The following is a 19,136-nucleotide window of genomic DNA, read 5'->3' as shown; positions in this document are numbered from 1 at the left end:
TTTCTCTCTCTAATTCTCTCTCTCTCTCTCTCTCTCTCTCTCCGCATTCCTTTTCCGTTCTCGTTAATTTTTATTCTTTAATTTTCAGTGTTCTCTCTCTCTCTCTCTCTCTCTCTCTCTCTCTCTCTCTCTCTGCCGGCCTCCACCGGTCTAACGTTAAAGCGCTATAGTGGCTGGTGGCTGGTACAGTAGGTTGGTTGGCTGGCTGGCTGGGTTCTGTTCTGCCGGAAAGCGATAAATCTTGGGCCAGCGCTGTAACTGTACCTAAATAAAGGCGAATAAGAGCGTTAAAACCTCCGTGTCTTTGTCCCCGGCTCCCTTTTTATTGCTCTTTAACAGTTGTAAACAATTGGCTAACTAGATGCGCCGCGTCGCGGGCAGGGAGAAGAAACAATATGGTGACCGCTTACGGTGATGCTGCTGTGTGTTGCTGTACGCTGTTGGCGATGATGCCTTGTGGGCGACTTCATGTGTATGTAGCCTATGTATACATGAATTTAATATTAATATATTTAATATGCATTATGAAGTAAATGAACAATGTGTTTAATGTATGTTATCAAATGAATTTATGATTTTCCCATTAGTAAAAATTATTCATATATATATACATATACATATATATATATATATACGTACGAAATGTATTATGTATATGTATATTTTGTGTATTATATATATGTATATTTTATGTATTATATATGTATATTTTATATGTATATCTACATATTGTTATATATAATATATATATGTATATATTATATATTATACATATATTTTATATATATATGTATGTATATGTGTGTGTGATATGTATATGATATACATATGTATATATGTATATATATTATAATAATGGCATAGGCTTTAGTACAGAGTAAATAAAATAGAAATATTATCTAATAGTACCGCTCACCAACATCAACGTCTTCCAACACCTTATCAGGCAAGAAAAAAAAAAAAAAAAAAAAAAAAAAGCATTGCATCATCAGCGACCCAAAACGGAATCAATAACTCACCGCAAATTGACGGTCGGGCCTTCCACTTAAGAACGAATTCCGCGGTAACTTCGGTACTTAGCGGACGGACAGTATCGAGGGGGAGGGGGGGAAACGATAATTAGCGGACCGAAATGACGGATAATTTTGCCCGTCTCAGTTTCCTTAATGGACTGTTAAAACACCGGAGAAGTAAGATGCAAAAAAATAAGAAATTATAAAAAAGACTTTTTGAGTTATTCGGTATTAATTGACTCCTGCGAGACAATTACTGAGGTATTTCATTATTGTTGAATGCCTTAATTATTTTTCTGTTGTTGGTGGGGGGTGAACGCTTTTAAAAGCACGTGTGAAAGTGCTTGTGAATATATGGGTATATATATTTGTGCATCTGTATATGTATGTATACATATTCATATGTAAATGTATATCTCTAACATATACATACATACATACATACAGTACATACACACATATATATATATATATATATATATTATTTATACATTTATGTATATATTTATATATATGCATGTATACATATAAATATATATATACATATTTAATTTATATATATATAAACATATATATAATATATTTATATATAAATATATATAAATACACACACATACATACATACATACATGTGAAATTAGCCAAGATTAATTAGATAGTACAAAAATGACAATTCCAGTCGCCTAAAAGGAAATCGCCTTTAGATTTAATGAACGTGTATAAATGGAAGCCATCAAACTTTTAAAAGATACGAGTTTAAACGAGTCCGGATAATTATTTCCAAAGACTCCGATTTCTCGTTATCTACGAGAATTTATTCTATTATTGTTAAACAGTGGTGTCTGTTATGCTTATTGAAGCTTTTAGTCTGTAATAAACACGCCTTTGCGGGCTTCATAGGAGCAAGAGCTCGTGCTGGCATAAGGCTTGCTTATTCTAGAAGACGACATTCATTTACAGAGAGGACGAATTTGAAGAGCGGTTGCTAATATTCACACGATAATAATAATAATAATAATAATAATAATAATAATAATAATAATAATAATAATAATAATAATAATAAATATATTTTGATTATATTTGTATAATAATAATAATAATAATAATAATAATAATAATAATAATAATAATAATAATAATAATAATAAATAGGTCATTTAAATATACTCTGAGGTTATTTGAAGGACCTATAATAATAATAATAATAATAATAATAAATAATAATAATAATAATAATAATAAAGTGTAGTATTGGCTCCCGTGGTCCAGTAGTTACCGGCACAACACTAGAACAACAACAAAAACAACAACAACAACAACAATAATAATAATAATAATAATAATAATAATAATAATAATAATAATGATAGTAATCCTCGTGGTCCAGTGGTTACCAGACTCATTAGTCAGAGGGAAATGGGAGGTGTTTGTGGGCATGAAACTTCGGAGGCGTGGTGGCTTATGCCCACACCCTGCCATTGTGCCCTAGTTACCCCAACCAGTGAATTAGGTACCTGGCAGTAAGAAGACTGTGGGGCCAACCCAACCAATTACTGACAGGAAAAAGCGTATCATGAAAAAATTAAATATAATTAAATATTCAAAGTTAACGGCAACATCAAAGGAAGTAATGATAATAATAATTTTAATTCTGGCGCTAATAACTCCCTCTACGCATGCGCGATACTGAATAACAATCGGGGTACGTCTATGCCATTAACGGCCGACGTATATAACCGGCTTTTACGTAATGACTTCATTAGTGTTGTGAATGGGGTTTGCTCTCGGAAATGGCGTATTAAATGCAGAGAAGAGTCGAATCATATTAATAATAAGTCTTTTGTTGCAATGGAGGCATCTACGTTCATTAAGTGGGTATTTGATTTACATTTGGGTATACCGCTGAGCGGGTATGGTGCTCGCGAAGAGAAAGTTTTTTGGAAGTCTTTCAGGTAATAATAATAATAATAATAATAATAATAATAATAATAATAATAATAATAATAATAATAATGATAATAATAATAATATTATTTTAAAAATAGGTTCTACTACAGTCAAATGATAATGATAATGATTCTAATAATAGCAGTAATAATAATGACATTCTGTTAAAAATAGAGTCTGCGTCCCTCTAATAATAATAATAATAATAATAATAATAATAATAATAATAATAATAATATTCCTTTAAAAATGGGGTCTACTCCAGTCAAATGATAATGATAATGATTCTAATAATAGCAGTAATAATAATAACATTCTGTTAAAAATAGAGTCTACGCCCTTCTTATAATAATAATAATAATAATAATAATAATAATAATAATAATAATAATAATAATAATAATAGTAATATTCTTTTAAAAATAGGGTCTACTACAGTCAAATGATAATAATAATGATACTAATAATAGCAGTAATAATAATAACATTCTGTTAAAAATAGAGTCTACGCCTTCTTATAATAATAATAATAATAATAATAATAATAATAATAATAATAATAATAATAATAATAATAATATTCTTTTTAAAAATAAGGTCTACTACAGTCAAATGATAATAATAATGATACTGATAATAGCAGTAATAATAATAACATTCTGTTAAAAATAGAGTCTACGCCCTTCTTATAATAATAATAATAATAATAATAATAATAATAATAATAATATTAATAATAATATTCTTTTAAAAATAGGGTCTACTACAGTCAAATGATAATAATAATGATACTAATAATAGCAGTAATAATAATAACATTCTGTTAAAAATAGGGTCTACGCTTCTAATAATAATAATAATAATGTTAAAAATGAGGTTCTACTCCCTTCAGATAATAATAATAATAATAATAATAATAATAATAATAATAATAATAATAATAATAATAATTGTTTAAAAGAAATTCTGATCCCTTCAAATAATAATAATAATAATAATAATAATAATAATAATAATAATAATGATAATAATAATAACAACTCGCAAGACATTTCTTTGTCAGTTTAATATATAAGTTGCTTTATGGACAGCTGTTATCCCACTTAGTGCCTCATAATCGTCGCATAGAAATTAATTGAGTGCCGCGGATTGAATAGTAATGGCATTCTTGCAGTCTAACATCCGACACCTGGCTATACTTCGTTATCGTTAGGGAAGTGAACCAACGGGGAAATTCTTCTCTTGGTTTGTGGCTCTCTCTCTCTCTCTCTCTCTCTCTCTCTCTCTCGCTGTTTCTTGTCTGCAGTTGTAGGTTTTGTTCTTTGCAAAAGGTTAATACCTTATCGCTCATCTCTCTCTCTCTCTCTCTCTCTCTCTCTCTCTCTCTCTCTCTCTCAGGCGTTGTTTGCAATTACAAGTTTTTTTTCTTTGCAAAAGGTTAATTCTGTATCACCATTTCTCTCTCTCTCTCTCTCTCTAAATTATGTTTCTTTCCTTTGCAAAAAGGTTTATATCAAGGTCTCTCTCTCTCTCTCTCTCTCTCTCTCTCTCTCTCTCTCTCTGAGGCGTTGTCTGCATTTGTAGGTTATGTCTTTTGCAAAAGGTTTATTTCCACTTCACTCTCTCTCTCTCTCTTCTCTCTCTCTCTCTCTCTTTTTTTTTCTGCAAAAATTGTAGGTTTATTTCACCAAGATTAATCTCTCTCTCTCTCTCTCTCTCTCTCTCTCTCTCTCTCTCTCGTTGTTTTTCTGGTGTTATATACAATTGTAGGTTACGTCCTTTCCGAAAGATTAATCTCTCTCTCTCTCTCTCTCTCTCTCTCTCTCTCTCTCTCTCTCTGATGGCCACCATCAGATTCCCAAGATGGCCGCAACAAATCAATACAGCGCCACCTCCTCCGCACTTCTCTCGGCCAACGGGATATGGACAGACACTAAACATCCCGGCATTTTCCAGAGAGAGAGAGAGAGAGAGAGAGAGAGAGAGAGAGAAAGGTGGGGAGGGGGTGCTGGGGGTGTGGGGAGTGCAGTCGTGAATAGGGACATTACTTCCGGTTGCACTTTAATTTCACTGAAACAAAAGTCCATAGAACTGAATAAATGGGAGGAGTCGGGCTGAGAATTATTCATTCTCTTCGCTTTTCTTTATTCACTCTTTCTTTTGCTGCGCGTTGTGACGACCCGTTGCCGCTCCCGTCGGACTCCCAAGGTCTGCGGCGGCAAGTTTCAGTAAGGGGTCAAAGCGTAGGTTCCGTGCTTTCGATGTCAGGCGTTCGTTAGTGGTCGCCTGTCCAGGTACTGACCGGACCCAGTTTTGCTGATTGAGAGACCAGCGGTGTATTAATAAAGATATATATATATATATATATATATATATATATATATATATATATATATATATATATATATATATATATATATATATATAAACTGCTTTAATTATATGGAAAATATTTTCATAAAATAATTTTGAATCAAACTTGCAAACGGGTTTCAACAAATGTGATGTTCTTTTTTTCTGTTATGTAAATGAGACGAATTTTTAAAGGTGATTTGTAGACAACTCCTTTTTTTTTTTTACTTTGTTTATGTCTTTTATGTGTGTCCATTGTTTTCCCATCCAGCATCAAAAACAAGCAAATTTTTCATCGCCATTTAAAAGAGAGAGAGAGAGAGAGAGAGAGAGAGAGAGAGAGAGAGAGAGAGAGAGAGAGAGATTAAAGTTATCCTATCTGCAAGAGGATTAATTTAAGGCCAAACTTTCGCTGGTTTTTTTCGTGGCGTTTGTGGCTGTTTTTTCAGTCTCCTTTGTCGTAGGTTTTTCAATATACTATTTTTTTTCCTTTGCCGTTTTGATGAACAGTGTCGTTGCAACGCTAGACGGCATAAACATGTCAATCAATTTCGCAAGTTTTTTTTTTTCTCAGGTGACCTCTGTGTCCCTCTGATGATAACTCGAGTTGCTTCATTTGCATGAATTACTCCTTTGTTGCTAATGTAAGTCATCTTTAAGTTTGTCTTGTAGCCTTATATGTTACGTAAACGTTTTTGTAACTGTGCCCTTCAAACGCTTACATTTCTACTTTATTTGTCGTAAACGTTTTTTGTAATCTTGCCCCTGAACTGTTGAAATTCTACTTCAGTTTTAGGAAACGTTTTTGTAATTTTCCTCCATTAACAGCTTAAACTTCTGCTTTCATTTTCGTAAACGTTCCTGTAATTTTCCCCTTTATCAGTTGAAATGTCTACTTTCCTTCTCGTAAATGTTCTGTAATTTTCCCCTTTGACAGCTTAAATGTCTAATTTCATTTTCGTAAACGTTTCTGTAATTTTCCCCTTTAACAATTTAAATATCTACTTTACTTTTCGTAAACGTTTCTGTATTTTTTCCCTTGAACGACTTAAATTTCGTTTTCGGAAACGTTTCCGTAAATTTCCTCTTAAACAGTTTACAAAATTCTACTTTCACTTCCGTCTGAAGCAGATTGAAAATCTCGTTTAATTTTCCCTCCTTTAAGAGTTGAAATTCCTCATTTCATTTTTCTCTTTAGCAGTTTGAAGGCTTTTCTTAATTTCCCATCTTAATCACTAAAGATTTCTCATTTCAGATTCCCCTGTAGCAGTTTCGACTTATTTATATATATATATATATATATATATATATATATATATATATATATATATATATATATATATATATATATATATATATATATATATATATATACATACTGACCTAAAATGTAAATCTGCAGTATCTGTAAAATTTTCGAAGTTGAGACATGCCAATTATTGGGCTCGTGAAACACCAATACACAAGTTACTGCAGTTTCAGAATGATTCTTCAATGCCTGCCACGAGTATTTAGGGGGTCCAATTTGCAGTATCTGCAAAATCAGCAGTAGGGCAAGGGAAAACTGCAGTATCTACCATTTTTCTCGGTTTTGTATTTTTGCAGATACTGTAGTCTTCCATTTTAGGGCAGTAGAGAGTCTCTAGAGTTTAATTAAGTTTCAGTTAACTTTCCCCGTTAGCAATTTAAATTCCCCATGCATTTTTTGCCCTTAACCGGTTTTAAATGTCGCATTTGATTTTTTTCGTTAGCTAGTTAGAATATATTTAAATTTTCCCATTTGCTTTTTACCCTAATCTGAATATCTCATTGTTGCATCCTTTACCGCAACATTTTCGCTTCAACTTTTTGAATGTCCAGTTTGTTTTGTCAGTTTATTCGTAATTCCTTATTTAATATTCCCTCATATGTACATTTCCACTTGCTAACATTTGAATATCACATATAAATTTTTTGTATCGGAGATTTAGAGATCCTTATTTCCGATATAGAACATTTTGACAAAGATTTTCGCACCGTTAGTATTCTGAATGGTGTTTGTGTTGCGTAATTAATGAAACAGCTGTCAAGAATAATGTAACGTTTCCGAATATTTCTTATCCGCACTCAGGGATTCTTCTTCTTTCCTGTGTGTTCCCAGAGTGGGGTGATTCTGAGATAATTATTTTGGTGTGTGTGTGTGTGTGTGTGTGTGTGTTGAGTATGTGTATTTTGAACAGTTAGGTTAATGTTGCCGAAGGTTTATCAGCGCTCAAGGATTCTTCTGCTTTCCTTTGTGTTCCCAGAGTTGGGGTGATTCTTACATCATTATTTTGGTGTGTGTGTTTGTGTGTGTGTTGAGTATGAGTATTTTGAACACGTATTGTGGTGTTTCCGAAGATATATCAGCGCTCAAGGATTCTCCTGCTTTCCTGTGTGTTCCCAGAGTTGGGGTGATTCTGACATCATTAGTTTGGTGTGTGTGTGTGTTTGTGTGTGCGTGTGTTGAGTATGGGTATTTTGAACAGTTAATGTAGCGTTTCCAAAGATTTATCAGCGATCAAGGATTCTTCTGCTTTCCTGTGTGTTCCCAGAGTTGGGGTGATTCTGACATCATTAGTTTGGTGTGTGTATGTTGAGTATGGGAATTTTGAACAGGTAATGTAATGTTTCCAAAGCTTTATCAGCGATCAAGGATTCTTCTGCTTTCTTGTGTTTTCCCAGAGTTGGCGTGATTCTGACATAATTATTTTGGTGTGTGTGTGTGTTGAGTGTGAGTAGTTTGAACAGGTATTGTAGTGTTTCCTAAGATATTTCAGCGATCAAGGATTCTTCTGCTTTCCTGTGTGTTCCCAGAATGCGGTTGATTCTGACATCATTAGTTTGATGTGTGTGTTTGTGTGTGTGTTGAGTATGAGTATTTTGTGAATGGATACCTGTACGCATATTAACATCAAACACCCCTGCCTAAATTCACCTTTGCAACCCATCACTTCTTTTGAAAACCGATTCCCTTTTTGACCCTGCATCCTTTTAACTTATTTGGGAGCCTCAAATCCACGGCAATTAAATTTCCACAACGATTTTTCTCTCTCTTCTCCCCGTCGACTTTCTGCTCAGATTTTTTTTTTCTAGACGAAAAAAGATGGCGTGAAAAAAATTCATCTCCGGAGGAGTCCCACTTTTTCTTTACGTTTTCACATTTTTCAACCTTTTTTTTTTCTTTAGCCTTTTTATTCTAATTATAAAGTGTTCGCTAACTTTGCTTCTCGCTGTAACGTTTCAGCATTTTTCTTCACATTTTTGCGCCATTTTCTTTCTCTTGTTTCAGGTTTTGTAATTATTCTGTAACTTCTAAAGTCTTCACTGCATCGGGTTCTCCTTGTAATGCATTTCATTTTCGTCTTAAATTTATGTATTTTTCTGTTGACGTTTCAGATTTTGTAATTATTGTGTAAAATTTGTAAAGACTTCAGTGTATTGGTTTCTTCTTGTAATGCATTTAATTTTCTTCATGAATTTTTGTATTTGTATATTGGATGTTTCAGGTTGTAATTATTGTGAATTTATGAAGTCTCCACTGTATCGGTTTCTTCTTGTAATGCATCTAATTTTCTTCATAAATTTATGTACTTGTATAGTGGATGTTTCAGATTTTATAATTATTGTGTAATTTGAGTCTTCACTCTATCGGTTTCTCCTTGTAATCCATATTTTCTTCATAAATTTATGTATTTTTATATTGTAACTATGACAAGTTGAGTAATGTTCATTACACAGGCCTACTCATGTGTTTTTTTTTTTTAATTATTATCTCAATTTGTTTAGATCAGTGGTTTTCAATCTTTTTGTGCCCATGGCCCATTTTTGGCATCCCTAAATACTCATGGGCCACTGTCCTTCAGAACTGTGTAATGATTATAATAGAATTATTATAAAGCATTTTCAAAACACTTTATTAGTTTTAGACATTTTCATTTATGGAGTTATTTTTCAGAACACTTTATTAGTTATATTTTTTCATTTATGAAATAAACCACTGGCCTGCATTTACTGTAAATTAATTTTTCATTTTTTAATTACTATTTTGAAGATGTCCGTGGCATGGCCCCCCTCATAACTGCCCATGGCCCACCAGCGGGGTATGGTCCACAGGTTGAAAATCACTGGCTTAGATAACGTGTTTCCCCCTAATATACTTTTTACTTGCAATCAAACCTTTCCCGTTTTGGAGGCACGAGCTCTTCACTGTAGCTTATTACGACGACGAAGAGCAAATACGTCTGTATTGATTAATGTTTATAGATCATAAGTCAGTCATTTCCCATATTTGCGAGGTATGTTACTTGTAATTCATTCATTTTGAACTTCTTATTCACCCTCCTCAATTTTACCAAAATCTCTCTCTCTCTCTCTCTCTCTCTCTCTCTCTCCTCTCTCTCTCTCTCTCTCTCCCATGTTATATTACGTTCATTTCATTTATTTAGAGCTTCGTATCCAGTCTCGTCAATTTTACCAAAATTCTCTCTCTCTCTCTTTCTCTCTCTCTCTCTCTGTATGTCATATTACTTGCAATCCATTTATTTTGAACTTCATATCAGTCTCCTCAATCAATTTTACTCTCTCTCTCTCTCTCTCTCTCTCTCTCTCTCTCTCTCTCTCTCTCTCTCTCTCTCTCCGCATGTTATGTAACGTTCATCATTTATTTAGAACTTCATATCTAGTCTCCTCAATTTTACTAAAATCTCTCTCTCTCTCTCTCTCTCTCTCTCTCTCTCTCTCTCTCTCTCTCTCTCTCTCTCTCTCTGTTATATTACGTTCATTTCACTTATTTAGAACTTCATATCTAGTCTCCTGAGTTTTGCCAAAATCTCTCTCTCTCTCTCTCTCTCTCTCTCTCTCTCTCTCTGCATGTGCTCTCAGTGAATGCGTGTGTTAGTATGTGTGTGTGTGTGTGCGTGCGTGTGTGTGTGTGTGTGTCTGTCTGTCTCTGCATGTCTCTGGTTTGCACTGTTCCCCTTTATGTCTCCCAGCATCTCGCTCTGCACCTCCCCTCTCTCTCTCTCTCTCTCTCTCTCTCTCTCTCTCTCTCTCTCTCTCTCTCTCCTCTCTCTCCCCTCGGCCCTTTCCCTTTGCCTCGGGGATAAACATACTCAAGTAAAGGGGAACTTGAGGCGCGGTGTCTCATTAAATTCTACTTCTTCCCCTCTTGGAAGTCCTTCTTTTCCCCTCATACGTAATTTTTTTTTCTTCCCCTTATACAACGCTGTTTTCTCCCTCTTCTAACTCACCATTTTACAGCGTTTTCCTCTCTTTTTCTTATTTTTTTATTTCGCTTTTTTGTGTGTTATATATCGGCCAAGGATTTTTCTTATTCGGTGTCAGTTACCCCTTCTCTCTCTCTCTCTCTCTCTCTCTCTCTCTCTCTCTCTCTCTCTCTCTCTCTCTCTCTTTGTTTCTGTCTGTCTGTTTGTCTGTCTGTCTGTCTCTTTCTCTCTCATCTTGCTCTCTCTCTCTCTTTCTCTCTCTCTCTCTCTCTCTCTCTCTCTCTCTCTCTCTCTCTCTCTCTCTCTCTCTCTCTTCCCTCTTTCTTACGCCATGTTGCTTCGCTCTCTCCTTATTTCTGGCAGTCTCCCTCACTCTCTGTCTTTAGTCTTTTCTCTCTCTCTCTCTCTCTCTCTCTCTCTCTCTACGCGCATTTATGTACTTATGCATGCCTATTGTAAATATGCACACACACACACACGTATATATATCTATTCATCTATCTGTCTGTCTCTTTGTTTATCTATCTATCTATCTATCTATCTATCTATCTATCTATATATATATATATATATATATATATATATATATATATATATATATATATATATATATATATATATATATATATATATATATATATATATATATATATATATATATATATAATCTCAAGGCGTTTCTCCCAGCGAGAGAACAGGTAAATCAACATACATTGCATCCTAATAAGTGGCACAAATAAATAAATACACACAAACAGACGCTTTATCCAGCGTTATCTAGCAATATCTCTCATTCACCATCAACCAGGGAACACAGAGGCAAGGATAGATTTCTCTCGTCAGCTTCAACTTCTGTCTTACGTTAGCGTGTCTGTGTATTGCGGAGTCTATTCCTTTTGGCTATTGAGAGAGAGAGAGAGAGAGAGAGAGAGAGAGAGAGAGAGAGAGAGAGAGAGAGCTTTTTTCCTCTGCTTAACTAAACGTCTGTTGTTTATTTTCTGCCCTGACTTGACTTTTAGCCTTACAAATTATTCTGTCTTTTTAACATTTCAAAATATTCGGTCTTTTTAGCCTTGCAGATTATTCGGTCTTCTTAACATTCAAATTATTCGGCCTTTTTAGGATTTAAAATTATTTGGTCTTTTTAGCCTTTCAGATTATTCGGTGGTCTTTTTAATATTTAAGGTTATTCGGTCTTTTTAACATTTCAAATTATTCGGTCTTTTTAGCCTTTCAGATTATTCGGTCTTTTTAGCCTTTCAAATTATTCGGTCTTTGTAACATTTCAAATTATTCGGTCTTTTTAGCCTTTCAAATTATTCGGCTTTTTTAGCCTTGCTCATTATTCGGTCTTTTTAACATTTCAAATTATTCGGTCTTTTTAACATTTCCGATTATCCGGTCTTTTTGACATTCCAGATTATCCGGTCTTTTTGAAATTTCAGATTATTCGGTATTTTAAAATTAATTTTTTTTTGACATTTCAAATTATTCAGTCTTTTTATCGTCCGCCATTATTCTAAGTTTGCCTGACTACCTAATCACTTGGGTGTAATTCGGCTTTGCTATTTTGCTTTGATTCCTTTCCTTACCTTTACTCTTCTTCGTTATTCCTTTTCCATCATGTTTTTTTTATTACCTTTCCCATGAACGTTCCTTCTTTTATTTCTTTACTGTATCGCTTTATTCTTTTTTTTTGTTTTCTTTTTCAACATTTCAGCTCCTTTATCTTCTCTTCGTTTAAAAGAAAATACGCAAGAATATATTTTCTTTACCTTCTAGTCATTATTTATTTCCCCTTCTTCCTCTCCTTTTCCTACTGCTCAATATTCCTTTTTCTTTCTCTTTCTATGTCTGCATCCGCTTCATTAATTTTTTCCTTGTCACTTATTCTGTCTCCCGTTCTCCTCTCACGTCTTCTCTCTGATTATTCGTGTCTTTATTCTTCCCCGTTCTCTCACCTCCCCCTTCAGTATAATTTTTATCACTTTTACTTATTCTCTGTCTTGTTCTCCTGTTCGTCATTACTCCTCATCATTTACCATTCCCCGTTCTCTCTCCCCCTCCTTCTTCTTCAGCTTCTCCTTCTTCTTTCTTCCTCTTCTCTTTCTCCTCCTCCTTCGCCTTCTTCCCTCTTTCTCCTTCTCCTCTTCCTCCTCGTCTTTACTCGTCATTATGTACTATTCCCCGTTCTCGCTCCCCCTCCTTCTTCTTCATCTTCTCGTTCCTCTTTCTCCCTCCTCGCTTTCTCCTCCTCCTTCGCCTTCTTCCCTCTTTCTCCTTCTCCTCTTCCTCCTCCTCCTCGTCATTACTCCTCATCATGTACCATTCCCCTTTCTCTCCCCCCGCCACTTCTTCTTCAGCTTCTCCTTCCTCTTTCTCCCTCGTCTCTTTCTCCTCCTCCTTCGCCTTCTTCCCTCTTTCTCCTTCTCCTCTTCCTCCTCTTCCTCCTCGCCTAAAGAGGAACTGCGAGAGTGTATGTGTGTCTCATTAAATTCTCTTGCCATGTTATTGTGTAGAATATAGTCGGAAGGCTCAGCTTAATTGGACCTGGGTGTTGTCGGAGGGGGCAGGGGGAGGGGGGGAAAGGAGGGAGGGGAGGAGTAGGTGAGTGGGATTGCCTGCTTTGAGGAGGGATTAGGGATTTCTCCTCGGGATTTAGCCCGGGATTTGTCTCATTAACGATGATCTTCCGTAAGGTTTAACGAAGTGAATTACGGCCTTGGGTGTTAATGCTTTCCTCCTCTCTCTCTCTCTCTCTCCTCTCTCTCTCTCTCTCTCTCTCTCTCTCTCTCTCTCTCTCTCTCTCTGGTGTTCGAAGGCTGCTTATAGCTGCTCTTCGCTTTAATGGGTCTACGAGTAAAGGACCTACGAGAATGAGTGGATGGAAGAAGAAGAAGAAAAAGAAGAAGAAGAAGAAGAACAAAAACAACAATAAATAGAAAATTTATTCGATGGCAGAAGAAGAAGAAGAAGAAGAAGAAGAAGAAGAAGAAGAAGAAGAAGAAGATCAACAACAACAACAGCAAAAAGAAATTTATTGTAAAATACGGTTGCTTCGAAATTCCTGTCCATTTGACGGCTGCAATTCGAGCTCCTTTCAAAAGAGAAGATTTACTGATTCATCTTGAGGCTCCGGAATTCTTTGTTCTTTGTTTGTTTCTTGGGCAGTATTTTATATCGGGGTTTATGGTTTGTTTATTAGAACAAGTTCCGGTTGTGATGTTTGTTTATCGCACATACGTATGTTGCACACACACACGCTATATATATATTATATAAAATATATATATATATATATATATATATATATATATATATATATATATATATATATATATATATATATATATATATATATATATATATATATATATGTATATGCATGCACATATGCATACATGTATGTATATGTATTTATTCACCTTTTAGTTCCTTTAAACATATCGATTAATGTCTCTTTATTCCTTCTGTGTAGTTAAAAAAAAGTAAAAAAAAAAGTAAGCAAATACGTACAGTTGATACGATTACAGTGACGATTACAGTGATTACGGTGAACCGTGTAACATATCTGCAGTACATACGATTGCAGTGATTACAGTGAAACGTGCAATATACCTGTAGTACATACGATTACAGTGATTGCAGTGAACCGTGTAACATACCTGCAGTAGATACGATTACAGTGATTACGGCGTATTGTGTAACATACGTACAGTACGTACGATTACAGTGATTACGGTGAACTGTGTAACATACCTGCAGTAGATACGATTACAGTGAACCGTGTAACATACCTCCAGTCCATACGATTACAGTGATTACGGTGAACTGTGTAACATACGTACAGTACATACGATTACCGTGATTACGGCGAACTGTGTAACATACGTACAGTAGATACGATTACAGTGAATCGTGTAACATACCTGCAGTCCATACGATTACAGTGATTACGGTGAACTGCGTAACATACGTACAGTACATATAATACGTGACTACAGTAGAATTTGCATCATCCTCAGTACTCACCGGAAATAGTCCTCCCTGCAGTAGAGATGCCCGTGCTTGGCGAAGCACTTCTCCTCCAAGGGCTGGTGGCACTCCCAGCACCGGAGGCAGTCCGAGTGCCACACGCCCTCCTGCGTCTTCGAGAACCACCTCTCGGTGATCCGCCCGCCGCAGCCGACGCAGATCACCTCCTCCTGGACGACGCTGTCCTCCTGACGATCCAGCATCTTCGGGTTGTTCTTGTTCCTCTTCCTCCTCTTCTTGTTCGTGGGCGTCGCCGCCCCCCACCCGCCGCCCCCTTCTTCTCCTTCTTCTTCTCCTTCTCCCTCTTCCTCCTCTTTCTTCTTGTTCGCCCCCTCCGGCCTTCCGGTCCGGTTCCTGGTCCTGCAGCCTGCCGGGGAAGAAGGAGGCACAGAAGGTGTTTTATTAAAATTCGTGTTGGTTTTTTTTTATGTGTGTATTTTATATTATATTATAATATGTATATATTTATGTATATATACATATATTATATATATACATATGTATATAGTATATATATATATATGTGTATATGTATATGTATATATATATATATATATATATGACGCTTGATTCTATAAACACTTACATTAATGCCTATACGCCTACATAGTTGCATTATATTAAATACGTGGATATTTATGTAGGCTATACGGGTAAAAAGGACATTGGTTATATTAATAACTTGCAATTCACAATAAAATGGTTCCACTGGAGTAAACATTCTTTATTTTTTAAATAACCATGAACTTAAATTCTGCTGAAATACATTTCGCTTCGTAAAGAGAGAGAGAGAGAGAGAGAGAGAGAGAGAGAGAGAGAGAGAGAGAGAGAGAGAGAGAGAGAGAGAGAGAGAGAGAGATTTTGGTAAAATTGAGAAGACTGGATATGGAGTTCTAAATAAATGAACTGCAAATAATATAACATTCCGAGAGAGAGAGAGAGAGAGAGAGAGAGAGAGAGAGAGAGAGAGAGAGAGAGAGAGAGAGAATTGAAAGTAAGGAGCATGTTACATATTACATAATTTCTGTCGCACTGTCTTCTCTGATTGCGGAGAGGGTATCAATTAATATCTTTTTTCTGTATTTATTGATTTTTACGTAGTTGATTACAAAGAGGGTACCAGTTAATACCTTTCTGTATTTATCAATTTTTACGTTGTAAGATTGTCATGATCTCATTCTGAATGATTTTCATGACTGATACCGTAAGGTCAAAGTATACCTTGAATTTTTTTTTTGTACTTCTGTTAATCAGATTTGTTTTTTTTTTTCTCTGGCAGAATAATGTGTTTCTTTGAATTTGGCAACTATAGCAGCCCCTAATGGCCAACCCCGCCCCCTTCCCCGAAAAAGAAGAAAAAAGACCCAAGATGCTTTCAGGCCTAGGTGAAAAGTACAATGTGAGTACAGACCAGAACTTTAAGTTTATTTTTCATATTTTTAACTCATTTTTTGGATCTACTTTTACTTCTTGCTAGTCTGAAGCAACGGAGATCAGGAAGTGGTTTTGTTTTGTTTATTTATTTATTTTTATATTTTTATTTTTATAGTTGTCAATCGTGGAATTAGACTGTTTGAAATGCTACGCCGTGCGTAATTTTCCGTGCAATCATGGGCCAGTTTGGCCTACGCAAATGCATAGGGAAAACTGATTCATGTTTTTATCAAGTTCTTGCTTTGGGGTGCGGTGTGTTGGGGGTCCTTGATAATCCACCTACATTGTGCATTGCGTGGCGCACAGTAGGTAGTAATAAAAGTTCTTCGCAGCGGTCTTTCGATCCTCAGCTGCATTACTTTAGGCCATTTTTTTTTTTTTTTGCATTCTTCATTCGCTTCATTCTTTTTGTCTCTCCCAATCGGCTGTCCATCTTCTTTAACGGTACCTTCTTCCAACTTTGTTTTTAATTTGTTTTTAATTTTACGAACAAATTCTTCTGGCTAATTCGATGGGAGTCTAGTAATGCGACTTAATAATGTCTTTAAAATACTTCATAAGGATATATTATAAATTTTGATCGTGTTTTCTACCTGGCGTCATTCATTACTCCAACGGATCATTATGGAACGCTCATCATTCCTTACGGAACATTCCATTATATTGTTTATTTTTAAGTTTGTTTTTTCCGTTGAGCTTATAGTTCTTTTTATTCATTGTATAGTACATTACGTAAGTTTTTTATTATTGAGCTTATCGTTCTTATTCATTGTTGTTTTTATTATTGGAGCTTATAATTCTTCTTATTCTTTGTATAGGACATTACGTAAGTTTTTTATTGTTAAGCTCATCGTTCTTACTCATTGTTTTTTATTATTTGAGCTTATAGTTCTTCTTATTCATTGTATGGGACATCACTCAAGTTTTTTATTGCCACAAATTATCCTTTGTTATTTTTTCATTACTACTGAACATAATGATCAGTGTATGACACTGATATTCTTATAATAAGAAATATTGGCGTCAAATCCCACTTCTCTATAAGTATCTCCCCGTCTTTCCATTATCAGTATCATCGTCAAAAGTAGTAGCAGTATTATTGGTAAAACTACTATTTCTATTAATATTACTATTACTATTCAAATAGTATCTTAGATCCCAGCCCCCTCTCCAATTTATCATTGAAGTTCGAGAGAAATTCCCACCACCTAAATATCGGTTCATTTTAATGTATGTCCTGTTAAACCCGGCCCCCCCTCCCCCCAAAAAGGACGCCATGACGTCACCCGTACCTAAGGAAGCGTCGATGACCTTTGCCTCTGTAACGCCAGAGTGTGGCGCATAAATCACTCGTATACCCGAGAAATATGCATATTAACGCGCTCCTTGTACATAAGAGCACAAGGTACTATAAACAGTACATTAGCTTCTGAGCTACGGCGGCGCGCAGGCGAATGGATTTTGAAATATATAGGATAATAAATGTTAATTGGGTATGATTTAGGGTCCTACAGGAACTACAAGGGAAGTGTTATGCTAATAGTTTTTGCTAGAGGGGGGAAAAATTACACGAGATAAAATTTGCAAGACAAGGTAGGGAAGGCATTTATTGTTAAATGATCAAACAGACATGTGTACTTTTGTGTGTAGTTCAGACCGGTGTATCTGTCGGAAGAACGCAAGGGTAATTAAATTGTCATTTTTTTTCCGTGGCTGTAATTCAAGTATGTGTACCTAGAAAAAACTTAATGATAATCCAACTGTCATTTTATTTCAGTGGCTGTGATTCAGACATGTGTATCTGTTGAAAAACGTAATGATAATCGAACAATTATTTATTTTTGGCAACTGTAATTCAGACCTGCTTATCGTTAGAGAAAAATGTAATGATAACCGTATTTTTAGTGACTGTAATTCAGACCTGTTTATCTGTAGGAAAAACGTAATGATAATCGAACTGCCATTTGTTTTTAATGACTGTAATTTAAAGCTGCGTATCTATAGAAAAAAACGTAATGGTAATCGAACTGTCATTTCTTTGTAGCGACTGTAATTCAGACCTGCGTATCTGTAAAAAAAAAATCTTTTTATCGACTGTAATTCAGACCTGCGTATCTGTAAATAAAATATTTTTATCGACTGTAATTTGCGTATCTGTAAAAAAATTTTTTATCGACTGTAATTCAGACCTGCGTATCTGTAAATAAAATATTTTTATCGACTGTAATTCAGACCTGCGTATCTGTAAAAAAAAATCTTTTTATCGACTGTAATTCAGACCTGCGTATCTGTAAAAAAAATCTTTTTATCGACTGTAATTCAGACCTGCGTATCTGTAAAAAAATCTTTTTATCGACTGTAATTCAGACCTGCGTATCTGTAAAAAAATCTTTTATCGACTAATTCAGACCTGCGTATCTGTAAAAAAAATCTTTTATCGACTGTAATTCAGACCTGCGTATCTGTAAAAAAATCTTTTTATCGACTGTAATTCAGACCTGCGTATCTGTAAAAAAATCTTTTTATCGACTGTAAAGACCTGCGTATCTGTAAAAAAATCTTTTATCGACTGTAATTCAGACCTGCGTATCTGTAAAAATCTTTTTATCGACTGTAATTCAGACTTGCGTATCTGTAAAAAAATCTTTTTATCGACTGTAATTCAGACCTGCGTATCTGTAAAAAAAAAAATCTTTTTATCGACTGTAATTCAGACCTGCGTATCTGTAAAAAAAAATCTTTTTATCGACTGTAATTCAGACCTGCGTATCTGTAAAAAAAAAAAATCTTTTTATCGACTGTAATTCAGACCTGCGTATCTGTAAAAAAAAATCTTTTTATCGACTGTAATTCAGACCTGCGTATCTGTAAAAAAAAAATCTTTTTATCGACTGTAATTCAGACCTGCGTATCTGTAAAAAAAAAAAAATCTTTTTATCGACTGTAATTCAGACCTGCGTATCTGTAAAAAAAAAAAAAATTGATAATCGAACTGTCATTTATTTTTAATGACTGTAATCCAGACTTGCGTATCTGTAGAAAAAACTTAATGCTAACCGAACTGTCATTTATTTTAAGCGACTGTAATCCAGACCTGCGTAACTGA

The 19,136-nt window shown here is 34.9% G+C and overlaps 1 protein-coding gene across 3 annotated transcripts in view; it reads right to left on the bottom strand.

Annotated features, from left to right (window-relative positions):
- Positions 1–14,931, bottom strand: part of LOC136826756 (LIM/homeobox protein Lhx9-like) — a 98,500-nt gene extending 83,569 nt beyond the window's left edge. For 2 of the 3 annotated variants that reach the window (XM_067084170.1, XM_067084171.1), the window contains exon 1: positions 14,594–14,931. In XM_067084170.1, coding sequence (XP_066940271.1) covers positions 14,594–14,799 — 206 coding nt within the window. In that variant the 5' untranslated portion in view covers positions 14,800–14,931. The remainder of the gene's footprint in view (positions 1–14,593) is intronic. The other variant, XM_067084169.1, reaches the window with a different exon arrangement.
- Positions 14,932–19,136: the final 4,205 nt, after the last annotated feature.

This window comes from Macrobrachium rosenbergii, chromosome 41, assembly GCF_040412425.1.
Source record: "Macrobrachium rosenbergii isolate ZJJX-2024 chromosome 41, ASM4041242v1, whole genome shotgun sequence".
NCBI classification, from domain to species: domain Eukaryota; kingdom Metazoa; phylum Arthropoda; class Malacostraca; order Decapoda; family Palaemonidae; genus Macrobrachium; species Macrobrachium rosenbergii.
This window is presented reverse-complemented; position numbering and strand designations above follow the sequence as displayed.